At 56.9% G+C, this 23,014-nt stretch overlaps 1 protein-coding gene across 2 annotated transcripts in view; it reads right to left on the reverse strand.

The window, feature by feature from the left end:
• Positions 1–1,990: 1,990 nt before the first annotated feature.
• The window catches only part of Capn9 (calpain 9), a 25,645-nt gene continuing 4,621 nt past the window's right edge, over positions 1,991–23,014 (reverse strand). The window contains exons 2-20 of one of the 2 annotated variants that reach the window (XM_013014635.1): positions 21,843–21,912; positions 20,942–21,060; positions 19,917–20,050; positions 19,125–19,293; positions 18,079–18,162; positions 17,019–17,104; positions 15,414–15,491; positions 14,986–15,146; positions 13,441–13,598; positions 13,079–13,287; positions 12,277–12,313; positions 11,213–11,293; positions 10,120–10,177; positions 9,409–9,473; positions 8,864–8,932; positions 5,481–5,559; positions 3,547–3,663; positions 2,542–2,600; positions 1,991–2,017 (exon numbers count right to left, since the gene is read on the reverse strand). In XM_013014635.1, coding sequence (XP_012870089.1) covers positions 1,991–2,017; positions 2,542–2,600; positions 3,547–3,663; positions 5,481–5,559; positions 8,864–8,932; positions 9,409–9,473; positions 10,120–10,177; positions 11,213–11,293; positions 12,277–12,313; positions 13,079–13,287; positions 13,441–13,598; positions 14,986–15,146; positions 15,414–15,491; positions 17,019–17,104; positions 18,079–18,162; positions 19,125–19,293; positions 19,917–20,050; positions 20,942–21,060; positions 21,843–21,912 — 1,860 coding nt within the window. The remainder of the gene's footprint in view (positions 2,018–2,541; positions 2,601–3,546; positions 3,664–5,480; positions 5,560–8,863; positions 8,933–9,408; positions 9,474–10,119; positions 10,178–11,212; positions 11,294–12,276; positions 12,314–13,078; positions 13,288–13,440; positions 13,599–14,985; positions 15,147–15,413; positions 15,492–17,018; positions 17,105–18,078; positions 18,163–19,124; positions 19,294–19,916; positions 20,051–20,941; positions 21,061–21,842; positions 21,913–23,014) is intronic. The other variant, XM_013014636.1, reaches the window with a different exon arrangement.

Consider the following 23,014-nt stretch of genomic DNA (forward strand, 5'->3'; position numbering starts at 1 on the left):
CATGCTGGCTGGAAGCTGCCCTGTCCCATGCTTTGCTGGGTCAGTTTTCATCTGTGACAAAATACCCCAGAGAATGGGCTGAAAGGAGGGCTTATTTTGTCTCCTGTTAGCTATTGAAAGTTGTTCCTGCCTGTCCCTCACTCCAAGTTCTGTGGGCTCAGCAGGGACACACCCTTGCACAATTCCTGACCTGGCCCATCACCTCTTTCCCACTTTTTATTGCTTGGAGTCATTAAAAAGCATTAAATTCAGCCAGGCACCGGTGGCTCACGCCTGTCATCCTAGCTACTTAAAAGGCTGAGATCTGAGGATTGTGGTTCAAAGCCAGACCAGGCAGAAAAGTCCCATGACACTCCTATCTCCTATAAACTATTCAGAAAAGCCAGAAGTGGTGCTGTGGCTCAGGTGATAGAGCCCCTTGAGCACAAAGAGGTTCAAGGACAGCACCCAGGCCCTGAGTTCAAGCCCCAGGACCAGCAAATACACACACACACACACACACACACACACATTGATCAATTTTGTTGGTCTTTTCCCAGAACCAACTTTTCCTTGCCTTGATTTTTTTTTCTATTGTTCTGTTTCTTAGTTAGTAGATTTCTGTTCTGATTGCTCTTTTCCTTCTGTCTTCTTGGGTCTAAACTTTCACCCTTTCTTGTTAAGATAGAAGCTAACAACCAATTTGAGAATTTTCTGCTTTTTTAAAGATTCTACATTAACTTTTTTTTAAAACTTAATTTTGACGTGTTAGATTTTTATTCTGTTAAGCTTAAAGTATCTATAATTTCCACTGCCATTTTCTTCCTCTTCAAACTTTTCAGAAGTGTAGGCTTTTTAGAAATGTATTAATTCCTGAAAAATGGAGGATTTCCAAATTTTCCTGCTTTACCTTCTTCTATTTTATTTCCTTTGTGGCAGGAGAACATATTCTGAATGACTTAGATTATTTAAAACCTGGCCCAACACATGGTCTAACCTGGGAAATGTTCCTTGTACTTTGGAAATAAACACCTCTCATTATTTCTGGGATGAGTTCTATAAACGAATTGGTGGTGGGGCTGTTCAAGGACTTCTGCCTTAGTAATGTATAAGGTAGCACTTTGTTCTCTGATGGTTGGCCTGTGTGTCTTCCTGCAGTTACATCCATGTGGCTTTGGGAATTGCAAGGTCTGCCCTCGGTTGAGTTGGGGTTTGGAGGGAGTTCTGCTGGTGATGTGCTCTTCCTCCTCTCCCCCTCCCCCTCCCTCTCTGCGTCCGGCCACCCATGTTCTGCCTCCTCTGCCACAAGCTTATCCCTAAAGCAGTGGACCTGGCGTGTCTGAGTCCGTGTCTTACTCCAGCCCAGCTTCTCCGTTCTCGGAAGGGATGGATGCAGCAGGTCTGAGCAGAGCCTGGACTCCGAGGAGGAGTCACACAGTCTTTGGCCCTTTCTGACCCAAACTTTGGACACAAAGATGGTTGAGAGTGGACAGACTTTGTCTGCATCATCAGCTCCAGACAATGGAGCTGGTCCTCTCTTCTCAGAGCTGTGACCTCTCAGCTTTTAGCTCTCACACAGGTACCTACACATACACAATCATGCGGTCACACAGTGACAGAAGCCTTGAGGACCATGCACTATGGTGACTGAGCCACACTGGCATCAGGATTCTGGCAGATGGAACTTGAATTACTGCTGGGAGGAGAGTGGGGAGGCCGGGTTACAGGTGAAGGCCGGGAAGGAGAAGGCCAGGAAGGCAAGTCCCAGTGGGCGCTGGGTGAGGCACAGGTGATACCACTGGTTCTGCTAAGGCAGTGTTTGTGTTTTTGTGTGTTTCCCTTTTTTTCCTTTTTCTTTAAAGAAGTAGCACCAAAATCAAAAGATGCAGCAAACTGATTCTTCCAGGTCAAGCGAGGGAGGGGAGGCTGCAGGAGGAGAGGCTGCAGGAGAAGAGGCTTTAGGTCAGCCCTGGAGGTCCCGAGGCTCCACGGGACAGGCTGCGTCCCCGCCTCAAACATTCATGGTCAAGTTGATGAACTGGAAAGGGAGAAAGGGACAGGGCGCTGAGGCTGCATCCCGCCAGCCCCGGTAGTGGCTGCAGCTTGCTCGCGTCCTGGGAGCTTTCCCACCACATCATCATATCAGCAAATTTGCCTTGCCCTGAAGCCCAACATAAATCCTTAGCCCACCACAAGGCAAGTTCTTCAGGCCCCAAGCCTTTGTGAGGGAGTTCCCGTCCCACCCCGACGTCCATCAGCCTCGAGGCCTGGACCTGGACCGTCTTGCATTGCTGGGGGGAAGTGGGGAGGAGGGACGTGGTGCTCCCTAGCTGGCTGGCAGGCAGGCAGGAGCCCAAGTCCCAAAAGGAAAAGATGGAAAGGGAGCAGGCTTTCTGTGCTCTCTTTGATGCCATGGATCACTCTCTGCCTCAGTTTCCACCAGTGTAAAATGTAGTTGCTACTGTCCCTCAGCTTGTGGCTGTGATGAAGATGGCTTTAAATCTACAGCTGAGAGGACAAGTTCTTGGGGCATCGGTCCCTCAGAGAGGCCTGGTGTCCTACCTCATTTATGTGGAGCTGAATAAAGTCCTTTTCCTTCGTACAGAGAGCCTGGAACACCCCTGGTGGGAGAGATGAGGAAGGCATTGGCCCCGGGAGCCAGTGGGGGTCCGAGTGCCTCTGGTCTGGGAGCCTATGGATGGCTGAGACTCTAGTGGACTCCGTGGAGCCCTGGCAAGCAGCGTGTGCGCGTGCAATTCTGCAGGCACCAAAGCTGTTCAGTCTCTTGCAAGTCCCCGTGCAAGGGCTGTGTGGCTGGTACGGGGTGGGGGCCAAGTGTAGGGGGCAGAGCAGAGACGAGGAGAGCCGACTGCCAAGCACAAGGCGGACACTGTGCAGACCCTGTATCCTCAAGTAAGAGCAAGACACAGCTGGCTGAGTTTTGTTAGAGAAGCCGACTGCATGCTGTTGTGCTCAAGCAACTACTGGCTGGAGACATTGCACCCAAAGGACACAGTGTCTCAGATGTGCTGACAATTCATGGGGAAGAAGTGCATGTTTAGAGGAGCACAGAGGAAGAAACACAGGTGTAGGGAGCAGAGAGCGCCGGGGCCTCGGGGTCCAGACACCCAAGGGTTTGCTGTGCAGCCTCATCATGCTAGCATGTGTGCACTCTCTCCCTCCCTCCCTCTCCCTCTCCCTCTCTCTCTCTCCCTCTCTCTCGCTCCCTCCCTCCCTCTCTCCTTCTCTCCCTCCCTCCCTCCCTATTTCCCTCTCTCCCTTCCTCTCTCTCTCTCTGCCTCTCTCTCTCCCTCTCCCTTTCCCCCCTCTCTCTCCCTCCCTCCCCCCCTCCCTCTCTCCCTCTCTCTCGCTCCCTCCCTCCCTCTCTCCTTCTCTCCCTCCCTCCCTCCCTCCATCCCTCCCTCGCTCCCTCCCTCTCTCTCTCTCATACTGGGACAGGATGTAATCTAAGCAAGCACCCTCCATGTCTCCATGACTTGTACCCCAGTTTCTCATATCACACTTTTTAAGGAACCCCAAGGATTGTTCCCTGTGCGGGACACTCACGGCTTGCGTTCTCCAGGCGGACCAAGCAGTGGAGGAAGTCCTGGAAGTCCAGCTGCAGCGCCTCATCAGCATACCTGAGGACAGCCAGCTGCAGGAGGTGGCTGCTCAGCCGGAAGCCTGCAGGAGACAGGAGCAGGCTGCCACGTGGGCCTGGTTCTGGCCTCAGGGTCTCCTGGAACACCAGGTAGACAGCCGAAAGGAGCTGGGGCTCTCTGCCCGGCAGAGTACCAGCTCCCAGCAGCTGTGCCTGGGTGTGCACGGTGTGTATCTGCATGGGTGTGCAAAGCATGTGTATACAGCCTGTATGCATGAGTGTGTGCACCGGAGTGCATGGGTATGCTGGTGTGTGTTAGTGTGTGTAGGTGAGCACACGTGGGTGTGCACGGTGTGTGCTGTGAACACATGGGCATGCATGGTATGTGAGTGAACACACATGGATGTGCATGGTATATGCTATGAACACCTGAGTGTGCGCGGTGTGTGCTGTGAACACATGGGTGTGCATGGTATGTGAGTGAACAGACATGGATGTGCATGGTATGAGCTGTGAACACCTGAGTGTGCACGGTGTGTGCTGTGAACACATGGGCATGCATGGTATGTGAGTGAACACATATGGATGTGCATGGTATGAGCTGTGAACACCTGAATGTGCACAATGTGTGCTGTGAACATGTGGGTGTGCAGAGTGTGTGTGTCGGGTGAGCACCATGGTTGTGCACAGTGTGGGTGTGCACGGTTTGTGGTGTGAACATGTAGGTGTGCATGGTGTGTGCTGTGAACATATAGATGTGCACGGTGTGTGCATGGGTGAGCACTGTAGGCGTGCAGGTTGTGTGCTGTGAATGTGTGGGTGTGCACAGTGTGCGTGGGTGAGCACACGTGGTGTGCATGGTGTGTGCTGTGAACACGTGGGGAATGTCTGTGAGTGTGAGCGGGCATCAGCATGTGGTGAGCTTGGCCCAGGTGTGCTGGCTTTCTGGAGGTGCAGGAGAGGCAGTACCCAGGTCCCTGGGGCTCCCTTCCCGGTGCACAGCTGGTGACCTCAGGGCTGGCATGGGATCCTGACCGTTTCCCAGGGATGTTTAGACTGGATGGCCTGGTAGCTGTGCCTCTGTGGGGAGGGCGACCCCCCCCTTCCACATGGGAGGGAGGGTGGCAGGAGGCAACAAGTCCAGGTGCTGCTCCGGCTGTGCATCTGACTTCCTTCTCTGGGCCTTGCTGTCCTCTTGTGTCAGTGCAGGGTCTTGAGAAGGCCAGGTTATTTGGGGATGGCATTGGGTGTTTGCATTCTAGCTCACACTTCAGGGACAGTGGTGTTCCATCCACCCCGCACACAGCTACCTGCATGCTCACAGCCCTGCCAGGGAGCTTGCTGTCCATGTCAGCCACAGACAGAGGCTGAGGCCTGCCAGTCACTCCAGAGCCAGCTCAGTGCTGGAGGCGTGCTCAGAGCCCGGGCATGGGCACCATGAGGCTGAGGGCACGATGCTGGCAACCCCCTCATGGGGTCCTCTCTGGAGGAGCTCCTCTCTGTTTCCTGCTCTGTCCCCCCTCTGATGACAGGACCATCACCCAGGAGGGCACCGGGCACCTTCTCAGAGGTGGCATCCGCATTTCTACCATCTTCTTCCCCACAAAGCACCTGACACTGCTGCCAGGTGCTCCATGCTCAGTACCAGGCCTGGGCAGAGTCCTGATACTGCTGCCAGGGTCCTCAGTGCTCAATAGCAGGCCTGGGAAATGTCCTGACACTGCTGCCAGGTGCTCTACACTCAGTACCAGGCCTGGGCAGAGCCTGGCCAGCCTCACACCTCTGAGGCCCTGACCTTGAGAAGCATCAGCTCAGCTCAGCTCAGCTCAGCAGCCGCCGTCCTGCCACTTGCCGGGCCATGTGTCCAGTGCCACAGCAGCCCCTCCCTGCAGTGTGGTACCTGCAGACTCCAGCGCGGTCCGAAGCTCATAGGAGGACATGGTGCCTGATCTGTCCACATCAAACTGAAGGAACAGGTCCTGGGGGACAGGAGGGGACAGGGCAGGTCTGAGGGCAGGAGGGGGCAGGGCAGGTTCTGGGAACAGGAGGAGACAGGGCAGGTTCTGAGGGACAGGAGGGGATAGGGCAGGCTCTCAGGACAGGAGGGGACAGGACACAGAGAAGAGCATGTCCAGCACAGTGTGGACAGCAGTGATCAGTGACTGTGGGGCTGGAGAGGGAAGGCCAGGCTGGCCTTTCCCCTTTGCCCTTCCCTTCCTCCCTCCGGGCTGGGGTCTGCACATGCCACACACCGTCCACTGCTTCAGCTTGTCCCAGAACACCCGGAATTCACCAAACTCCAGTTTCCCGTTGCCGCTGGTCTGGCCAGCTCAGTTAAGGAGTGGCACAAGGCCTTAACCTAGGCCCCTGGGCTGGTAGGGAAATGGTGGGGGTGGGTGGGTGATGGCAGCGGGGGAGGTAGGGGGAGATGGGATGCGGGAGTGGAGTGGAGGACAGTGGTGGGAGGTGAGGGATGGTGGGAGTGGGTGGGTGATGTCAGGGGGGGAGTTGGGGGAGGTGGGATGGGTCCCTAAACACAAATCAGAAGCCACCATCGCCCTGGTGGGACTCTGGGGGGGGTACAGATGCCTCTGTCCCATGCCGGCCTGGGGCCCCGGTTCTGGCTCAGCTCCAGCACAGGTGTCAGGCATTTCCTAGGGAAGTGTGTGCTGGGCCCGTGCCCCGTGCCCCATGCCCCGCACCCCACGCCCATCCAGGAAGGATACATCCATCAGAGAGATGATGTCTCTGCAGGCCAGCACGCTCAGGGGCTTGAACTTGAGGTCCTTCTCTGAAATCACACAGGAAAGCCCAGCTCTGCTGATCCAACGTGACCAGCTGCCATCCACCCCTGTGGAGAACCCAGCAGCAGTGCGGGCCCTCCGGACATGAGGCGCCCCCAGGACTCGAGCAGAGCACCAAGGGGCCCTTTGCAGAGAATCCGTCAAGTGTGCAAAAGCCCAGAGACCTGAGCTGGGTTCTGAGGTGTGTTGAATGGCCTGCTCAGAAGAGCTAAACATAAGACAGGGTTTAAAATGGGTGCAGAGCTGTGTGCTCATCCGCTGCCATCCACTGTAACCCAGCCGGGGTCCTCGAAGCACCAAGCACCGAATTCCAACACCCGGCCACACTTGAGGGCTGTGGATGCCCTCACCCACCCCAAACCTGCTCTTCCACCCACAGCCCGTGGAGATGGTGTGTGTCCGTGGGCAATGGGAGACGTCTGTCTCTGGTACCAGGCTTTTCTGCTTTGCTTTGAACTTCCCGCTGTCTACCCGTGTCCTTTTTGTCATCAGGAGATGAAGAACAGCAGGCATTTTAAGGCCCAACTACATGTCAGCCCGGGAGACACAGGCCTACAGTTCTGGGGAGTGGGGACCTCTGTGCCTCCGTTCAGTCCCTGGTCCCTGTTCACCACCCGAGGGTGTGGCGCTTACTCTTTTGCAGCACAGCATTTAAAATATCCTGAAGTTCCTCAGCAGTCACCTCCATGTCCTGTGAGGAGAGATGATGGCTCTCTGGGGCCCTTCACACACACACACACACACACACACAAGCCCCACCAGTGCCCTGCCCCAGGGAGGGGGTGGAACTCAGGGTCTTGTGCTTGCCAGGCAGATGCCCTACTGCTTAAACTATGCCTCTGGTCCTTCCTGGTCTCATTATTTTTCAAGTAGGGTCTCAATTTTTGTGCAGGTTGTTCTAGACTTCGACATTTCTATTTATACTTTTTTTTTTTTTGTCGGTTGTAGGGCTTGAACTCTGGGCCTGGGCGCTGTCCCTCAGCTCTTCAGCTCAAGGCAAGCGCTCTACCACTTGAGCTACAGCACCACTTCCGGTTTTATGGTGGTTTATTGGAGATAGGAGTCTCACAGTCTCTCCTGCCCGGGCTGGCTTTGAACCGCGATCCTCAGATCTCAGCCTCCTGAGTAGCTAGGATTACAGGCATGAGCCACCAGCGCCGGGCTTCTATTTATACTTTTATGAAGCGGGGATGACAGGTATGAACTGCTGTGCCCAGCATCTTATTGGTTGAGAGGGAGTCTTGTGCCTTCAAACTGCAGTCTTCCTGATCTCAGCCTGTGGAGTAGCTGGGATTATGGGTGTGAGTCACTGTGCACAGCTCCCCGTCACTTCTAGGCTTGGTCCTGTCCCAATGGCAGATGCACGGCCTTCTTTGACAGCGCACTGATTTCAGGAGGCTCAGCCCACCCAGGAGAGTCCCAGAAAGGAGAGGGCTGGAAACCTGCCCAGGAGGCCTTTACAAAGCCCCCCAACGGACGCCTAAGGTGCTGAGGGTGTTTGCAGAGCCCGCGCAAGTCCCCACTCTCTGCCCCCTATCTGGAGGGCAGTGGATGGTCCCGGCTTCTGGGCTGCCCCAGTGCCACACCGGGCAGGGCACCTGCTGTGATTCAGGACCCTGGATAGAAGCATGGATGACGAGACCACCACCCTGCGGTCTTCTGCAAGAGGCCAGCCCCGTCTCGGGCCCAGGGAGCCCAGCTGCGGCACCCACCTCACCAGCAACCTGTTGGAACAGGGCCCGGAACTGCCGCTCCTCCTCTGTCTCCCACTCTCGGGGCATCAGCGGTGGGGGCTGAGAAATAACCGAGGGCACACAGGAAGCAAAGTCGACATTAGCGGGGAGGAGGAGATACCAGGAGGAGGAGCCCGCTGGCCAGGCCACTGACCGAGGAGTGGGGCACTTCCTGTGGCCAGCCACAGGCCGGCCGGGCGCAGGATGCCAAGGCCAGCCTCCAGCGGCAGGAGCACAGCGGGGAGGCAAGGAGGGCTCTGGGCATGCCCAGCGAGAGCGCGCACTGAGCATCCTGCCTTGGCATCACACACTAAATGGGCGTCTGAGATCCCAGCAGCCTCTGTGAGCCCTCCAGGAACGGGAGCCTGGAAAACAGTTGTTCTGCAGCACGGCAGAACAGCCGGAGTTCACAAGGCGGCTCGGGCCGTAGAAAACACAACAGGCCTCAAGGTCCCTCCAGTACCATTCCCTGCCCCACAAGACAGAGCCGCAGTGTAGGATTTTCCCATCGTCTCTCCCAACTGCCCCGAAGGCAGTGAACCTCTTGGCTTTCACTTGGGGACTCCGATGCCCCCCAGTCTCACCCCTGGGCTGGAGTGACCTGCCCCACCGTCTCCAAATGGGAGATTTGTTCCTCAAATGGATTTTCCACAGCAGTGGCCAGCAGAGGGCGTCACAGAGCGGCAGGTCCTGGCCTTTGCCCTTCCCTTCCTCCCTCCGGGCTGGGGTCTGCACATGCCACACACCGTCCACTGCTTCAGCTTGTCCCAGAACACCCGGAATTCACCAAACTCCAGTTTCCCGTTGCCGCTGGTCTGGCCAGCTCAGTTAAGGAGTGGCACAAGGCCTTAACCTAGGCCCCTGGGCTGGTAGGGAAATGGTGGGGGTGGGTGGGTGATGGCAGCGGGGGAGGTAGGGGGAGATGGGATGCGGGAGTGGAGTGGAGGACAGTGGTGGGAGGTGAGGGATGGTGGGAGTGGGTGGGTGATGTCAGCGGGGGAGGTAGGGGGAGGGGGGGGGTGGGATGGGGGGTGAGGGACCGTGGGGGGAGGTTGGGCATTGCAGGGGTGAGGTGGAGTGAGAGTTTTCGGGTCCCTAAACACAAATCAGAAGCCACCATCGCCCTGGTGGGACTCTGGGGGGGGTACAGATGCCTCTGTCCCATGCCGGCCTGGGGCCCCGGTTCTGGCTCAGCTCCAGCACAGGTGTCAGGCATTTCCTAGGGAAGTGTGTGCTGGGCCCGTGCCCCGTGCCCCATGCCCCGCACCCCACGCCCATCCAGGAAGGATACATCCATCAGAGAGATGATGTCTCTGCAGGCCAGCACGCTCAGGGGCTTGAACTTGAGGTCCTTCTCTGAAATCACACAGGAAAGCCCAGCTCTGCTGATCCAACGTGACCAGCTGCCATCCACCCCTGTGGAGAACCCAGCAGCAGTGCGGGCCCTCCGGACATGAGGCGCCCCCAGGACTCGAGCAGAGCACCAAGGGGCCCTTTGCAGAGAATCCGTCAAGTGTGCAAAAGCCCAGAGACCTGAGCTGGGTTCTGAGGTGTGTTGAATGGCCTGCTCAGAAGAGCTAAACATAAGACAGGGTTTAAAATGGGTGCAGAGCTGTGTGCTCATCCGCTGCCATCCACTGTAACCCAGCCGGGGTCCTCGAAGCACCAAGCACCGAATTCCAACACCCGGCCACACTTGAGGGCTGTGGATGCCCTCACCCACCCCAAACCTGCTCTTCCACCCACAGCCCGTGGAGATGGTGTGTGTCCGTGGGCAATGGGAGACGTCTGTCTCTGGTACCAGGCTTTTCTGCTTTGCTTTGAACTTCCCGCTGTCTACCCGTGTCCTTTTTGTCATCAGGAGATGAAGAACAGCAGGCATTTTAAGGCCCAACTACATGTCAGCCCGGGAGACACAGGCCTACAGTTCTGGGGAGTGGGGACCTCTGTGCCTCCGTTCAGTCCCTGGTCCCTGTTCACCACCCGAGGGTGTGGCGCTTACTCTTTTGCAGCACAGCATTTAAAATATCCTGAAGTTCCTCAGCAGTCACCTCCATGTCCTGTGAGGAGAGATGATGGCTCTCTGGGGCCCTTCACACACACACACACACACACACACACACACACACACACAAGCCCCACCAGTGCCCTGCCCCAGGGAGGGGGTGGAACTCAGGGTCTTGTGCTTGCCAGGCAGATGCCCTACTGCTTAAACTATGCCTCTGGTCCTTCCTGGTCTCATTATTTTTCAAGTAGGGTCTCAATTTTTGTGCAGGTTGTTCTAGACTTCGACATTTCTATTTATACTTTTTTTTTTTTTGTCGGTTGTAGGGCTTGAACTCTGGGCCTGGGCGCTGTCCCTCAGCTCTTCAGCTCAAGGCAAGCGCTCTACCACTTGAGCTACAGCACCACTTCCGGTTTTATGGTGGTTTATTGGAGATAAGAGTCTCACAGTCTCTCCTGCCCGGGCTGGCTTTGAACCGCGATCCTCAGATCTCAGCCTCCTGAGTAGCTAGGATTACAGGCATGAGCCACCAGCGCCGGGCTTCTATTTATACTTTTATGAAGCGGGGATGACAGGTATGAACTGCTGTGCCCAGCATCTTATTGGTTGAGAGGGAGTCTTGTGCCTTCAAACTGCAGTCTTCCTGATCTCAGCCTGTGGAGTAGCTGGGATTATGGGTGTGAGTCACTGTGCACAGCTCCCCGTCACTTCTAGGCTTGGTCCTGTCCCAATGGCAGATGCACGGCCTTCTTTGACAGCGCACTGATTTCAGGAGGCTCAGCCCACCCAGGAGAGTCCCAGAAAGGAGAGGGCTGGAAACCTGCCCAGGAGGCCTTTACAAAGCCCCCCAACGGACGCCTAAGGTGCTGAGGGTGTTTGCAGAGCCCGCGCAAGTCCCCACTCTCTGCCCCCTATCTGGAGGGCAGTGGATGGTCCCGGCTTCTGGGCTGCCCCAGTGCCACACCGGGCAGGGCACCTGCTGTGATTCAGGACCCTGGATAGAAGCATGGATGACGAGACCACCACCCTGCGGTCTTCTGCAAGAGGCCAGCCCCGTCTCGGGCCCAGGGAGCCCAGCTGCGGCACCCACCTCACCAGCAACCTGTTGGAACAGGGCCCGGAACTGCCGCTCCTCCTCTGTCTCCCACTCTCGGGGCATCAGCGGTGGGGGCTGAGAAATAACCGAGGGCACACAGGAAGCAAAGTCGACATTAGCGGGGAGGAGGAGATACCAGGAGGAGGAGCCCGCTGGCCAGGCCACTGACCGAGGAGTGGGGCACTTCCTGTGGCCAGCCACAGGCCGGCCGGGCGCAGGATGCCAAGGCCAGCCTCCAGCGGCAGGAGCACAGCGGGGAGGCAAGGAGGGCTCTGGGCATGCCCAGCGAGAGCGCGCACTGAGCATCCTGCCTTGGCATCACACACTAAATGGGCGTCTGAGATCCCAGCAGCCTCTGTGAGCCCTCCAGGAACGGGAGCCTGGAAAACAGTTGTTCTGCAGCACGGCAGAACAGCCGGAGTTCACAAGGCGGCTCGGGCCGTAGAAAACACAACAGGCCTCAAGGTCCCTCCAGTACCATTCCCTGCCCCACAAGACAGAGCCGCAGTGTAGGATTTTCCCATCGTCTCTCCCAACTGCCCCGAAGGCAGTGAACCTCTTGGCTTTCACTTGGGGACTCCGATGCCCCCCAGTCTCACCCCTGGGCTGGAGTGACCTGCCCCACCGTCTCCAAATGGGAGATTTGTTCCTCAAATGGATTTTCCACAGCAGTGGCCAGCAGAGGGCGTCACAGAGCGGCAGGTCCTGGCTGCTGGGCGGCTGTGGCTTCTTTTATCATTGATTTATTTTCTTTAAATAATTTAGAAGCATTTCGTCCCTTCTTAAGTAGTGCGTGAGCCTCCGGTGATGCTGAATCCCGGATAAACAATGCCCGGTGGAACTGCCCAGCAGGGGGTGGGGCAGGGTGGGGGTGGGAATGATAGAAGGCACAAACCCAGGCCCAGGGTCTGACACCCCCCACCCACCCTCCACCTCCACAGCTGCTCCTTGATGTCAGAACCAAGCACCGAGCTTGAGGCACCAAGGTTGAGAGGAGGAGGAGGGGTTTCAGAGCCCTCAGCAGAGCCCCATTCTCCTGGCCGCACCAGAGGACTCACCCCAGGCAGGTTGATGTCCACTCTCCCATCCAGGTCCCTGCAGGGCGGAACACAGGCAGCTGCCATGTGATCTGTGGGTTGCTGGGCCCGGGGGAGCGCAGGCCTCTGGCCAGAGGAGCCCTGTTTGTGGGGGGCTATGTACCTCCCAGGCCACCCCTCCAACTCCCAGGCCAGCAGCAGGCCAGCAGGTACCACCTTCCCCTGAGCAGAGCCCACAGACCCGGGGCATGAAGGAAAGAGGATGCTGGGGAGGCTATGGCTCCCTATTTCCTGGATACAATTGTCTGTTCTGATACTAACATGGAGCTGACAGTGTCAGTGTTGTGCAGGGCTCAGCCCGGAGCCCCTCTCCGGGGCCGAGCTGCCTGTCAGGGCCTGGAGCTCTGTCTGCAGCCTGCGGATGGGCACAGCGGGCTTCCTGTGCTGACTGCCTGCAAGAGGCAGTGTGCTCAGATGTCCCATGGTAAGTGGACACGAAGCCCGTCCCCAATGGAGTTCCAGCAGAGTGGAAATGTCGGCTTTGCTCCTGCTTAGCAAGAGAAGAGCCATGCAAGCTAAGCTCCTGTCACTGAAGCAAATTCCTGAGTGGAGCGGCCTCAGGCACAGCCCATTCCGGCCAGCTCTGGGCGGGCGGGCCCTCCTGCGATGTATGGGGGTGCTGCCATTCCCGGAGATCTCCAGAGGAAAGAAATGGCCAGAAATGGCTCCTTTATCTTGAGCCATCTCCCCTTTGCCAGAGTGGAGTGGCAGTGGGGAGGGGCATTGTTGGCGCTGTGGCGTGGCTGACTTGCTCTGCCCTCACCGGGTGACGGCCTTCTTCTCTGAAAAGATCCTCAGGCAGAAGTCCGCCTCCTGGTGTGGCTCAAAGGTGCTGGGCACCAGCACGTAGTCCCCCGGGGGCAGGCGGAAGCGCCCCGACACTTCCCGCAGGTTGATGAATGCCTTGCTCCTGGCCAGCGAGGCGTGGTACCTGAAGAAGTCCCTGCTCAGGCGTCCAGCCGTGCCCGGGCACTGCAACAGAAGCATGGCTGCAGGAAGGTGCTGGGCTCGCATCCTCAGCCACAGCGGGGGTGGGGGGTGGGGGGCGGGCCTCTGACCAGGGAGGACGCACAGAAGGGCACCCCAAGCCTCACCACTGCCCGGGAATGTGAGCCTCGTGCCTACCTGGTAAATGGCGTAGCCAATGGTGAGCATGCTGCCACCAAACCTCTTGAGCTTCCTTCGGTCTTTCTGCATGAGGGCCACGAGGAAGCTGCACCCCTCCTGGCCCTCGTCCCTCTCAGACAGGGACAGTTTTATCTGTGGGTTGGTCCAGAAGGTGTCTGCCATTTGAACGGGAGATATGATTGCCCCTGCTTGAACCCAGAAAGGAAAGCAAAAACCACACACACACACACACACACACACACACACACACACACACACACACTGCCCTGCACTCTCATGAGGTCTGCCTAGCCCTAAAAAATGGCTTTCTCTTCCTGTTTCCATCAGCCCCCTTTCCCTGTCAGCACTTGTCCCCAGTGAGATCTTGGAGCCCTGCCTTTTATTTCTACCTTTTTTTGTTGTTGTTGTTAGTCGTGGGGCCTGAACTCTAGGCCTGGGCCCTGTCCCTCAGCTCTTCAGCTCAAGGCAAACGCTCTACCACTTGAGCCACAGCTCTACTTCCAGCTTTTTCTGCTTATGTGGTGCTGAGGAATCGAACGCAGGGCCTCATGTATGCGAGGCAAGCACTCTACCACTGAGCCACCTTCCCAGCCCTTCTTCTTCTTCTTTCTTTCTTTTTTTTTTTTGGTACTATTCCTGGGACTTAAACTGTGGGCCTGGGTGCTGTCCCTCAGCTCTTCAGCTCAAGGTGAGCACTCTACCATTTGAGCCACAGTGCCACTTCTGGTTTTCTGAGTGATTTATTGGAGATAAGAGTCTTGTGGACTTTCCTGTCTGGGATGGCTTTGAACCTGGACCCTCAGATCTCAGCCTCCTGAGTAACTAGGATTACAGGTGTGAGCCACTGGTGCTGGACTATTTCTGCCTTCTTTGGAGCTATTTCCTGGAGACCTTCCCTGTGCTCTCCAGGGTCTGCTCAGCTATTTTTCTACTCTGGGAGGTGAGCAGGTCTTCTGCCGCCCTCTGGTGGCCACAGTGCTGACTGCAGTCGGAGTAGAGCTGCCCCAAGCCTGCTGCCCAGAGCAGCATCAGCTCCTCCAGGGATTGCCGTTTTGAGGAGCTGAGCACTCTGCTCCCTGGTTCTTAGGACTGTGCTCGGAAGCTCCCGTGCAGCTGGCCCTGCCCTGGGCATAGAGCAACCATTGGGGCTGGAGGCATGGCTTAGTGGGTAGAGCACCAGCCAAGCCAAAGTATTGGGTACTGAGTTCAAGTCCTAGTTTCAGACTTCCTTCTGCCCCCAAAAAGAAAGGCAAAGAAGAAACCAGTGGAGAAAGCAGTCAACACAGAAAGCAGTGGTGCATGGAGTATAAGCAAATGGCCTGGGGCGGTGGAGCTCTTCAGCTTCGTGGGATGACCGCCAGCCTGGTCCTGCCACTGCTGCTCTGGAGAGTAACCCAGGCGCTGGGGCTCATCCCCTCCAGGTCCCTTCCCCAGCCACCCTCACAGCTTGCTTCCAATGCCACAAACTGACACTCCAGTGTGGGCTAGACACCTGGGAATGGTGGGCAGAGGGAGAGGGAGAGGGAGAGGCAGACCACATACCCAGGAAGTTGCGGCAGCCGCCGGCGGTGGAGCCTCGGACCCAGCTCCCCTGGTGGACGGTCACCTCCCACCCGTGCTGGGCGTTGTCCCCCAGGGCATCTGGCGTGAGGTTGCAGATCTCCACTTTGTCGAAATGGGCCTTGAAATCCTCAAACGCCATCCTGCCGGGCAGTGGATGGGGTGGGACACGACCTCCCCCAGGAAAGGGAGGGTAGGTGTGTGGGGTGGGGAAGGGGAGAGAAAATGCTAGAACAAAAAAGCTAAGGGTACAGCTTGGTGGGACGTGGCTCAGCCAGGCCACAGCCCGGTGGCAGCCAGCAGTGGCCACATCCGAGGCGCATCCCGAAGGCAGGTTCTAGCATCGCTGACGGGTTGGGCTTGCCCACCCACCAAGGACCAACACGGGGTGGAAAGGAGGAGCACTGTACCAGAACTCTCCATCATCCAGAGCAGTGTGGCACAGGCGCGTCTGCTCGGCTAGGTCTATGGAGCGCCACTCAGGGGAGCTGGGGGCGACGGAGCAGGGACTCAGCCTGGGGTGCTGAGAACCCTCCAGGAACCTTGCCGTGTGCAACACGGGGGACTCATGCTGCCCCGTGAGTGCTCACACGTGCCCAGGCTGAGGAGACCACTTGGTGCCGGCCCACACGAAGCTGGGAAGAAAACCCACCTCCACGTGCAGTGATGGACAACCCAGCCTCAGGGGCTTCCCAGGTAGGTCACAGCAGACCAGCCATGGCAGACCAGCCACGGCAGACCAGCCACAGCAGACAACCCAGCCAGGACTGCAAGAGAGCGCGGCTGGGAGTCTCAGCCGACAGCCCCTCTCCTCCTCTGCTTGCTGTGAGGCCCGAGGTCACAGCCCCTCAGATACTTTGGATGTCAGGTGCTGGAGAAGAGCTGGTGATGAGTAGTACCACCAGCCCCACTGAGGCCAGTGCTTGTTGCCATCCACACTTGGCCTCAAAACAATGGCCACCCTATCCCGAGGCTCTACCCTCAGGTTTCTAAACCTGTAAGAAGACACTCTTGTTTGCACTCTGCATTTCCTGTGCACATCTGCCAATGACTGTCAGGTTACGACAAAGGCACGCTGCAGCAGTTATACCTCAGGGCAAGCTACATGAACGCGCTAGTTCTTCTCTTTTTCCTCTTTCATTGTCCCATTGGTCTTAGCATCCTCGGATATTATGCTGTTTTACTTGGAGGAAGCTTGTCTGAGTTCCGTGTCACCACTCTTGCGTTTGGGTCATTACTAAGTAAAACAAGCATCGCCAGGGCGCACACCCGGGCGGCCCTTGGTGTGAGCACCAAGGCTCAGTGAGAGGTGAGCATGTGGTTCTATCATACCACCAGACTTCCTGACACCGAAACTTAGGATTTATTCCTGTTATTTATTCCTTAGTTATTCCTAGAATATTAGGGCAAATGTTGATTGAAGGCAAGACCCAGTGCTGTGGCACTGGGCCACGTGGTGCAATGGGTGGCAGTGGGTGGCAGTCCTGGTGGATATCAGTCTTGGTGGGTATCAGTCCTTGTTGCATGGTGACATGATGCACTTTGCTTTTTGGCTTCAATGTGTCTCCGGTCTTTCCATTTCTTCCAGGAAAAGAAGGCCAATCTCTTCCCTCCTTTCACATATGGTCTGACTCCCTCCCTGCCAGTGCCTTAGAATCAGAGCAGGCAGAAGCCAGGACAGGTGAGCAGGGCAGGACTAGGCCGGGACAGCAGTGCCCCACCTCCAAGTCAAATGGGCCACTGTCCCGGGTGAGAGACACTGCTGAAGCCGACCCCCTTCCAATCAGGGCCCACTGAACCCCATCATATGCCTTTTCTGAGGACCAATTTTGACTATGGTGGGCCCTCAGGTTGCACGTCACCTGAGGTCCTGTAGGACCTTCCTGTAGAAAGCAGGGAACCCCAGAGGCAGGGTAGACCCCGGATAGGAGCTAGGGAGAGTTGCAGAGCAGCCAAGCCCCACTCAGGCCTGACCTCCTGTGTCCCAGGAGCCAGCCAGAGGGACGGCCACTGACCTGTCACTCCATGGCCCGGTCCACTCCACCTGGCCCCAGGGGTTTCGGATCCGGATCAGCTCGATCTTCTGGCCTTGGACGATTACCTAGAAAGGAAAAGCATGAAGGAAATGTGAAGAGGCACCTTGGGCTCCTCTGCCTGCAGGTCTGTACCAAAGGCCTCATGGCTAAAGGATGCTGATGATATTTTTCATAAAATCATGGTACAGCGGTTGGAGTTCTGGGGCTTGTACTTGCTAGGCAGGTGCTCTGCCACTGGAGACGTGGTCCTGGCCCTTTGTGCTCTAGTTATTTTTCAGATAGGGTCTCAGATTTCACCTAGGCACAGCTTGTGCTGAAATCTTCCTTCCTATACTTTTTTTTTTTTTTGCTATTCAGGCAGGAAAAGAAGTTTATTTACCGAACTGCTGCCACCGCCAAGCATGGTGGAGAAACATGGCTGAAAAAGGAAGGGGTAACCCACCCCTGGCCAGGACTTATCTAGGCCAGGGACAGGAAGAGGTGTGGCCAAGTGGGGGAAAGGTGTGGCCACACTGGATCCGGATGGGACCTCAGGGTCTGGGACCTTCCTGAGGTCAGATGGCAGGAATGTGACCAGAGGTGTTCCAAGATGTGAACTAGCAGGAGGGGAAGGTGACTGATTCCAGGTATGCCAGTTACTTAGGTAATAGATTCTGGGTAGAAACTTAGCCAAGAGGTAGGGAGGTGTCCCTGTGCAGACCTTACAGTTTCAAGTAAAACACATCCTTCCTATACTTCTCATGTAGCATCATGCCTACCCTCCTTCCCTCCTTCCTTTCCTCCCTCCCTCCCCTAAAATGTCTCAGAGGTGTTTGCATTACTAGACACACTGAGCGGGCACCAAGTGGCCACTGCTGTTGTGTCCCTCCCATCCCCCATGGTGGGTGCTGCTCCATTGCCGTGTGTCCCCCATCCCCCATCCCCTGTCCCCGTCCCCCATGGCAGGTGCTGCTCCAGTCCGCATGTCCCCCATCCCCCACAGCGGTGCTGCTCCAGTCCTCCCATCCCTCCATCTCCGTGTGGCATGTCTTGCTCCCACCTGGTCAATTCCTGTCACAGTGTAGGCGTGACCCTTGATAAGACCCAGTGGTGTCCTGGCTTCAGAATCAGCAGCATTTCTTATCTAAAATGGAAAGAGCAGCATCAGATCCATTGTACAAGGCAATCCATCCCTATCTGTCACATCTACCAGCTCTCCCCTCCCCCCAGGGGTGGCCATGTCACATCTACCAGCTCTCTGCCCCCAGGGCGGATATGTGGGAGGCACAGAACATGCCTAAGATACTTCTCAGTGGGACATGGCCTTTTCCCAGGCAGGATGCCCTTATTCTCAGCAATGAATTACTTTCTACCCCCAAGCTGAATCTAGACATCACACCACGAGACAGACAATCGCACAATCGCCTGTGCCCAGGGTATGCTGAGGAGTTTATGCCACTGCAACAGCCGACTGTCACAGACAGGACGTGCAGGGAGATGGACATGTTTACCAACTGTGTCACAGATGGGACTTGCATTGAAGGTGGAAAAGTTCACCGACTATGTCACAGACAGGATATGCAGGGAGATGGGCAAGTTCATCAGCAAAAAACCAGATCCCCAAGGTTAATTATAGAGGAAAAAGAGACCTTGAATAGATTTAAAAAAACAGATGAGGTAATGTTAGAAAGGAATGTTAGGTGTCTACTGACTTGATATTTGTTCCTGGTACATGAGAAAAAGAAGCAAGTCTCAGGAATGCATGTGGTAGGGCTCCCTTTACGGAGATCAAGCCAGCCTTGCCTGGTTGTGTTCCATTTGAGAGTCTGCTGTGTGAGCAGAGGTGTGGCAGGCAGAGGGGGCCAGGCAGGGTGGGGCAGGGATAGGACTTGGTTGGAGGGAGAGACAAGCATGCCTCAGACCCATTCCACCCGGCAGCAAGGGTAACTTAACATTTTAATCCAGAATGCACAGACTAAAATTTGTTTTAATTTAAGAAGTAATTGCCAGTCCCTATCTCAGGGCTGGTGCCCCCCTGCATGGGACCTGGGCCCCACAGAGGAGCCCAGGCTAGCATGGTGCCTGGACAGGGGCGGCAAGACTTACGTCGATGGAGCAGCTTAGCAGGGAGCCTTGTTTCAGGGCCTTCCCCAGGATGGCATGGAGATCCTCTGGGGCCTCTCTGATCTGAAAGTTCTCAGACACGCCCCCGGTGAAGTCCTCCATGGCCTCCATTGCACTACCACCCTTCAGGGCCTCATAGCTACCGTTCAGCCTGCAACCACAGATGGGGTGTGTGGGGAGCACAGCTGGCTCCAGAGACGTCATGGTGTGCCCCCCTCCTCTGTGCAGCCGCTGCAATGGTGCTGCACGTAGCTGGGGGTGAAAAACATGGCTGATGAGTTTGGATCTGCCCTCCTCTCTTCAATCATCTATTAAAAGCAGTATGGATTCCTTGGTATTTATCTTGACATCAGTTTATGATCCAATGTTGCTTTCTTTATTTTGCTGTTCTACTGTGATCTAGCTTAGGCTGGCTGGGGCACCTCACCCCTTGGCCCTGCCCAGCCCCACAGCTCCTTCCGGCCAAGCCATGACAGTTCTCACTGCAGAGCAGCTGGTGAGGGGCGGGGCCTGGGTCTCACTGCAGAGCAGCTGGTGAGGAGCAGGGCTTGGGTCTCAATGGCTGATGAGGGGCGGGGCCTGGATCTCACTGGCTGGGAGGAGCAGGGCCTGGGTCTCACTGCAGAGCAGCTGGAGAGGGGTGGGGCCTGGATCTCACTGGCTGGTGAGGGGCGGGGCCTGGGCCTGGGTCTCAATTGCTGGGAAGTGGGGCCTGGTCTCACTGCAGAGCCACTGGTGAGGGGCAGGGCCGGCACCCCTGGGAGCCAGTCTTACTTGGCATATGCCTTCTCTAGCAGGGCGCTCCAGAACTCGTTGTGGTCTGCAGAGTGGAGGAAGACCAGCCGGTCCCGGAAGGTGGGCAGTCTGTCATCGATCACCACATCCAGCCACTCACAGTGCTGCCAGAACTGTGCCGGGGAGAGGAGAGATGCAAGGACAGTCACACCGAGGTGCATGGGGGTGCAGACCCCTCCCCTGGCCATCCTGGACTGTGCCAGGGAGAGGAGAGATGGAAGGACAGCCACATTGAGGTACATGAAGGTGCAGGACTGTGCTGGGGAGAGGAGAGATGGACAGATAGTCACACCAGGTGCTTGGAGGTGCAGGCAGGCCCCTCCCCTGGCCGTCCCAGGCAGTCCCATGCAGGCACCATGCAAAGCACCAGATGGGGCTTTGTCTACTCAGCCTCATGCTGGGCTCACCACAGCTCCCAGCTCTGAGACTCACTGTTACCCTGGAAGTGAGGAGGGGGAGAAGAGGAGGAAGATGAAGAGGAATAGGGTGGAGAGGAGGGGAGGAAGAGGATGAGGAGGAAGAGGAGAATATGGAAAAGGGAGGAGAAGAAATAGAAGGGAGAGGAGGAAGAAGAAGGCGGGAGGAGGAGAAACGGAATGAAGATGAGGAGAAAGAAGAGGAAGAAGAAAGGGAGGAGAGGAGGAGGAGGAGGGAGAAGGGGAAGAGGAGGACATCAGTCAGGGTCAGGTGCAGTGGCCCCACAGGTGTGGACACAGCTTGGCTGGGTGCCCTGAGCTCTCTCCGCCTGCTTGGTGTCCCCGGGGACTGTCCTGATCGGCTCCGCCTGCCCCGTGTTAGTCAGGCTCAGTCTGCCCAGTATCCCGGTCACAGGTCACCTGCGTGTGAGGGAGTTCCCACGACTCACCGTGGCACCTGGCAGAGGTGTCTGAGGCCTACTGGGTGCAGCACTGTGCCAACTCCTGTGGGGACTCTCTAGAATGGGGCACAGGGGGCCCGCTCCCGCCACCTCTACCCAGGGCAGACCCACCACCCAGGACCCTTACCTGGAAGTGGAATATGCCGGCATAGCCAGGGCCGAAGCCTTGGTCCTGGGGAACCACTCTGGCCAGCGCTTTCTCATTCAGAGTGAGGGAAGCGATGGCGGCCAACAGCCAGCAGTCCCCTGCAGGGCCAAGACTAGGTCACACTGGGCCCTAACCAGTGTCCCCTGTCAGCGACTTGGAAATGTGGCACCCAGAGAGTGCAGCACCAGCGCGCTGCTCCCTCCCTCCCGCCTCCCTGCTCAGTTGTGGCTGCCCTTCCTGAGGACCAAGGCTGACGCTGGCCCCTGGGGCAGAGGCTCTCAGAATGAGCCTGGTGGGGCCTCCTGGCTCTCCAAAGCCCCAGTGTGTTTGGGGATCCACAGAAGCAGCTCCACCATGGCTGCATTTGCCTTCCATGCTCTTCAGGTTCCAGATCAGCGCCTACCATGTGGAGCGCCCAGCTGGTGTCACCAATGCTCACCCAACCCCGGAGCCAGGACCACATCAAACAACCCCACCCCACTGACCCCACAGCTCACCCACTGACCCCTATAGCCCCGCCCACTGACCCAACGCCCCGTTCACCCCCACAGCTCCACCCACTGACCCCACAGCTCACTACTGACCCCCACAGCTCTCCTGCTGACCCCACAGCTCACCTCTACAGCCCCGCCACTGACCCAGCGCCCCCTCTCACCCCCACAGCTCACCTGCTAACCCCACAGCTCACCCTCTGACCCCACAGTCCCACCCACTGACCCCACAGCTCACCCGCTGACCCCGCAGTCCCACCCACTGACCCCACAGCTCACCCGCTGACCCCACAGCTCACCCACTGACACCACAGCTCACCCACTGACCCCACAGCTCACTCACTGACCCCACAGCTCACCCGCTGACCCCCACAGCCCCGCCCACTCACCCAGCTCCCCCTGGCAGATGTCAGTCCTGGTGGCCCCTCCAAGAATGAATTCTGGGTTTTTTACAATTTCCTGGAGGAATGAGAGCATCATTAGTGGAGTCTGCAGCATGAAGTCTTAAGAAGGGAGCAGGAATACCCCCAGCCCCTTCCCGTGGAAGGCCTGTGGGAAGAATGCAAGGCCATGGAGGTTGTGACCCCAGCCTGGGTGTCTGAATACAGCTCACCAAATGAGCTCCACCCTGGCATCATGTTCTCCCAGAGATCCACCCACCCTGGGCCACGGTGGACCAGTGGCCACAGCACCCACAGACACCCAGCCACAGGACCCAGACACAGCACCCACAAATACCCAGCCACAATACCTGGACAGAGGCCCACAGACACCCAGCCACAGCAACCACCCAGACACAGCACCTGGACAGAGGCCTCCAGACACCCAGCCATAGCACCCACCCAACCACAGCACCCACCCAAACACCCAGACACAGCACTCAGACACAACACCCACAGACACTCAGCCACAGCACCCAGAGGCCCCCAGATACCAGCTGCTGTTTTTGTGGGTATGAGTTTGGGTCACCTTTTATTTATCAGTGCCATGAATAGAGAAGATGTACACAAGTCCTTCATGTCATATCACAGCAGTGTATTTCCTCTTACTATGTATGTATTTTGTATAATTATACATAGTATTATATTAATCATTGATACATAATACATAATCTGGGAAGATATGGAACACACACACACACACACACACATACACACACACACACACACACACACCCCAAAATGTTAAAAGGCATTTCAGGGAGCCATTATATACAATTCATACATTTGAGAAACTATTTAGAATGCCACAAGCATGTCACAGACTCTCAGTCAGGCTGGCATGTGGCACGAAGCCAAGGTCACCTCTATCCCTACAGCACCTCCGCAGATTCTGCAGACCCCAGCACTGGGGGGCTAGAGAGCACCCCTCACAGGCCTCCCGCGCTGCAGTGTCTGCAGACTCGGTCCCTCGCCAGTGCTGAACCCAGCTCAGACCTGGGGGAGGGAGCTCCTGCTCTCGGAAATCTCCCCAGCCCTGGTCCTCCCCCCAGCCCTGGTCCTCCCCCCAGCCCTGGTCCTCCCCCCGCCCTGGTCCTCCCCCCAGCCCTGGTCCTCCCCCC

This window comes from Dipodomys ordii, unplaced genomic scaffold, assembly GCF_000151885.1.
Source record: "Dipodomys ordii isolate 6190 unplaced genomic scaffold, Dord_2.0 Scaffold24, whole genome shotgun sequence".
NCBI lineage: Eukaryota > Metazoa > Chordata > Mammalia > Rodentia > Heteromyidae > Dipodomys > Dipodomys ordii.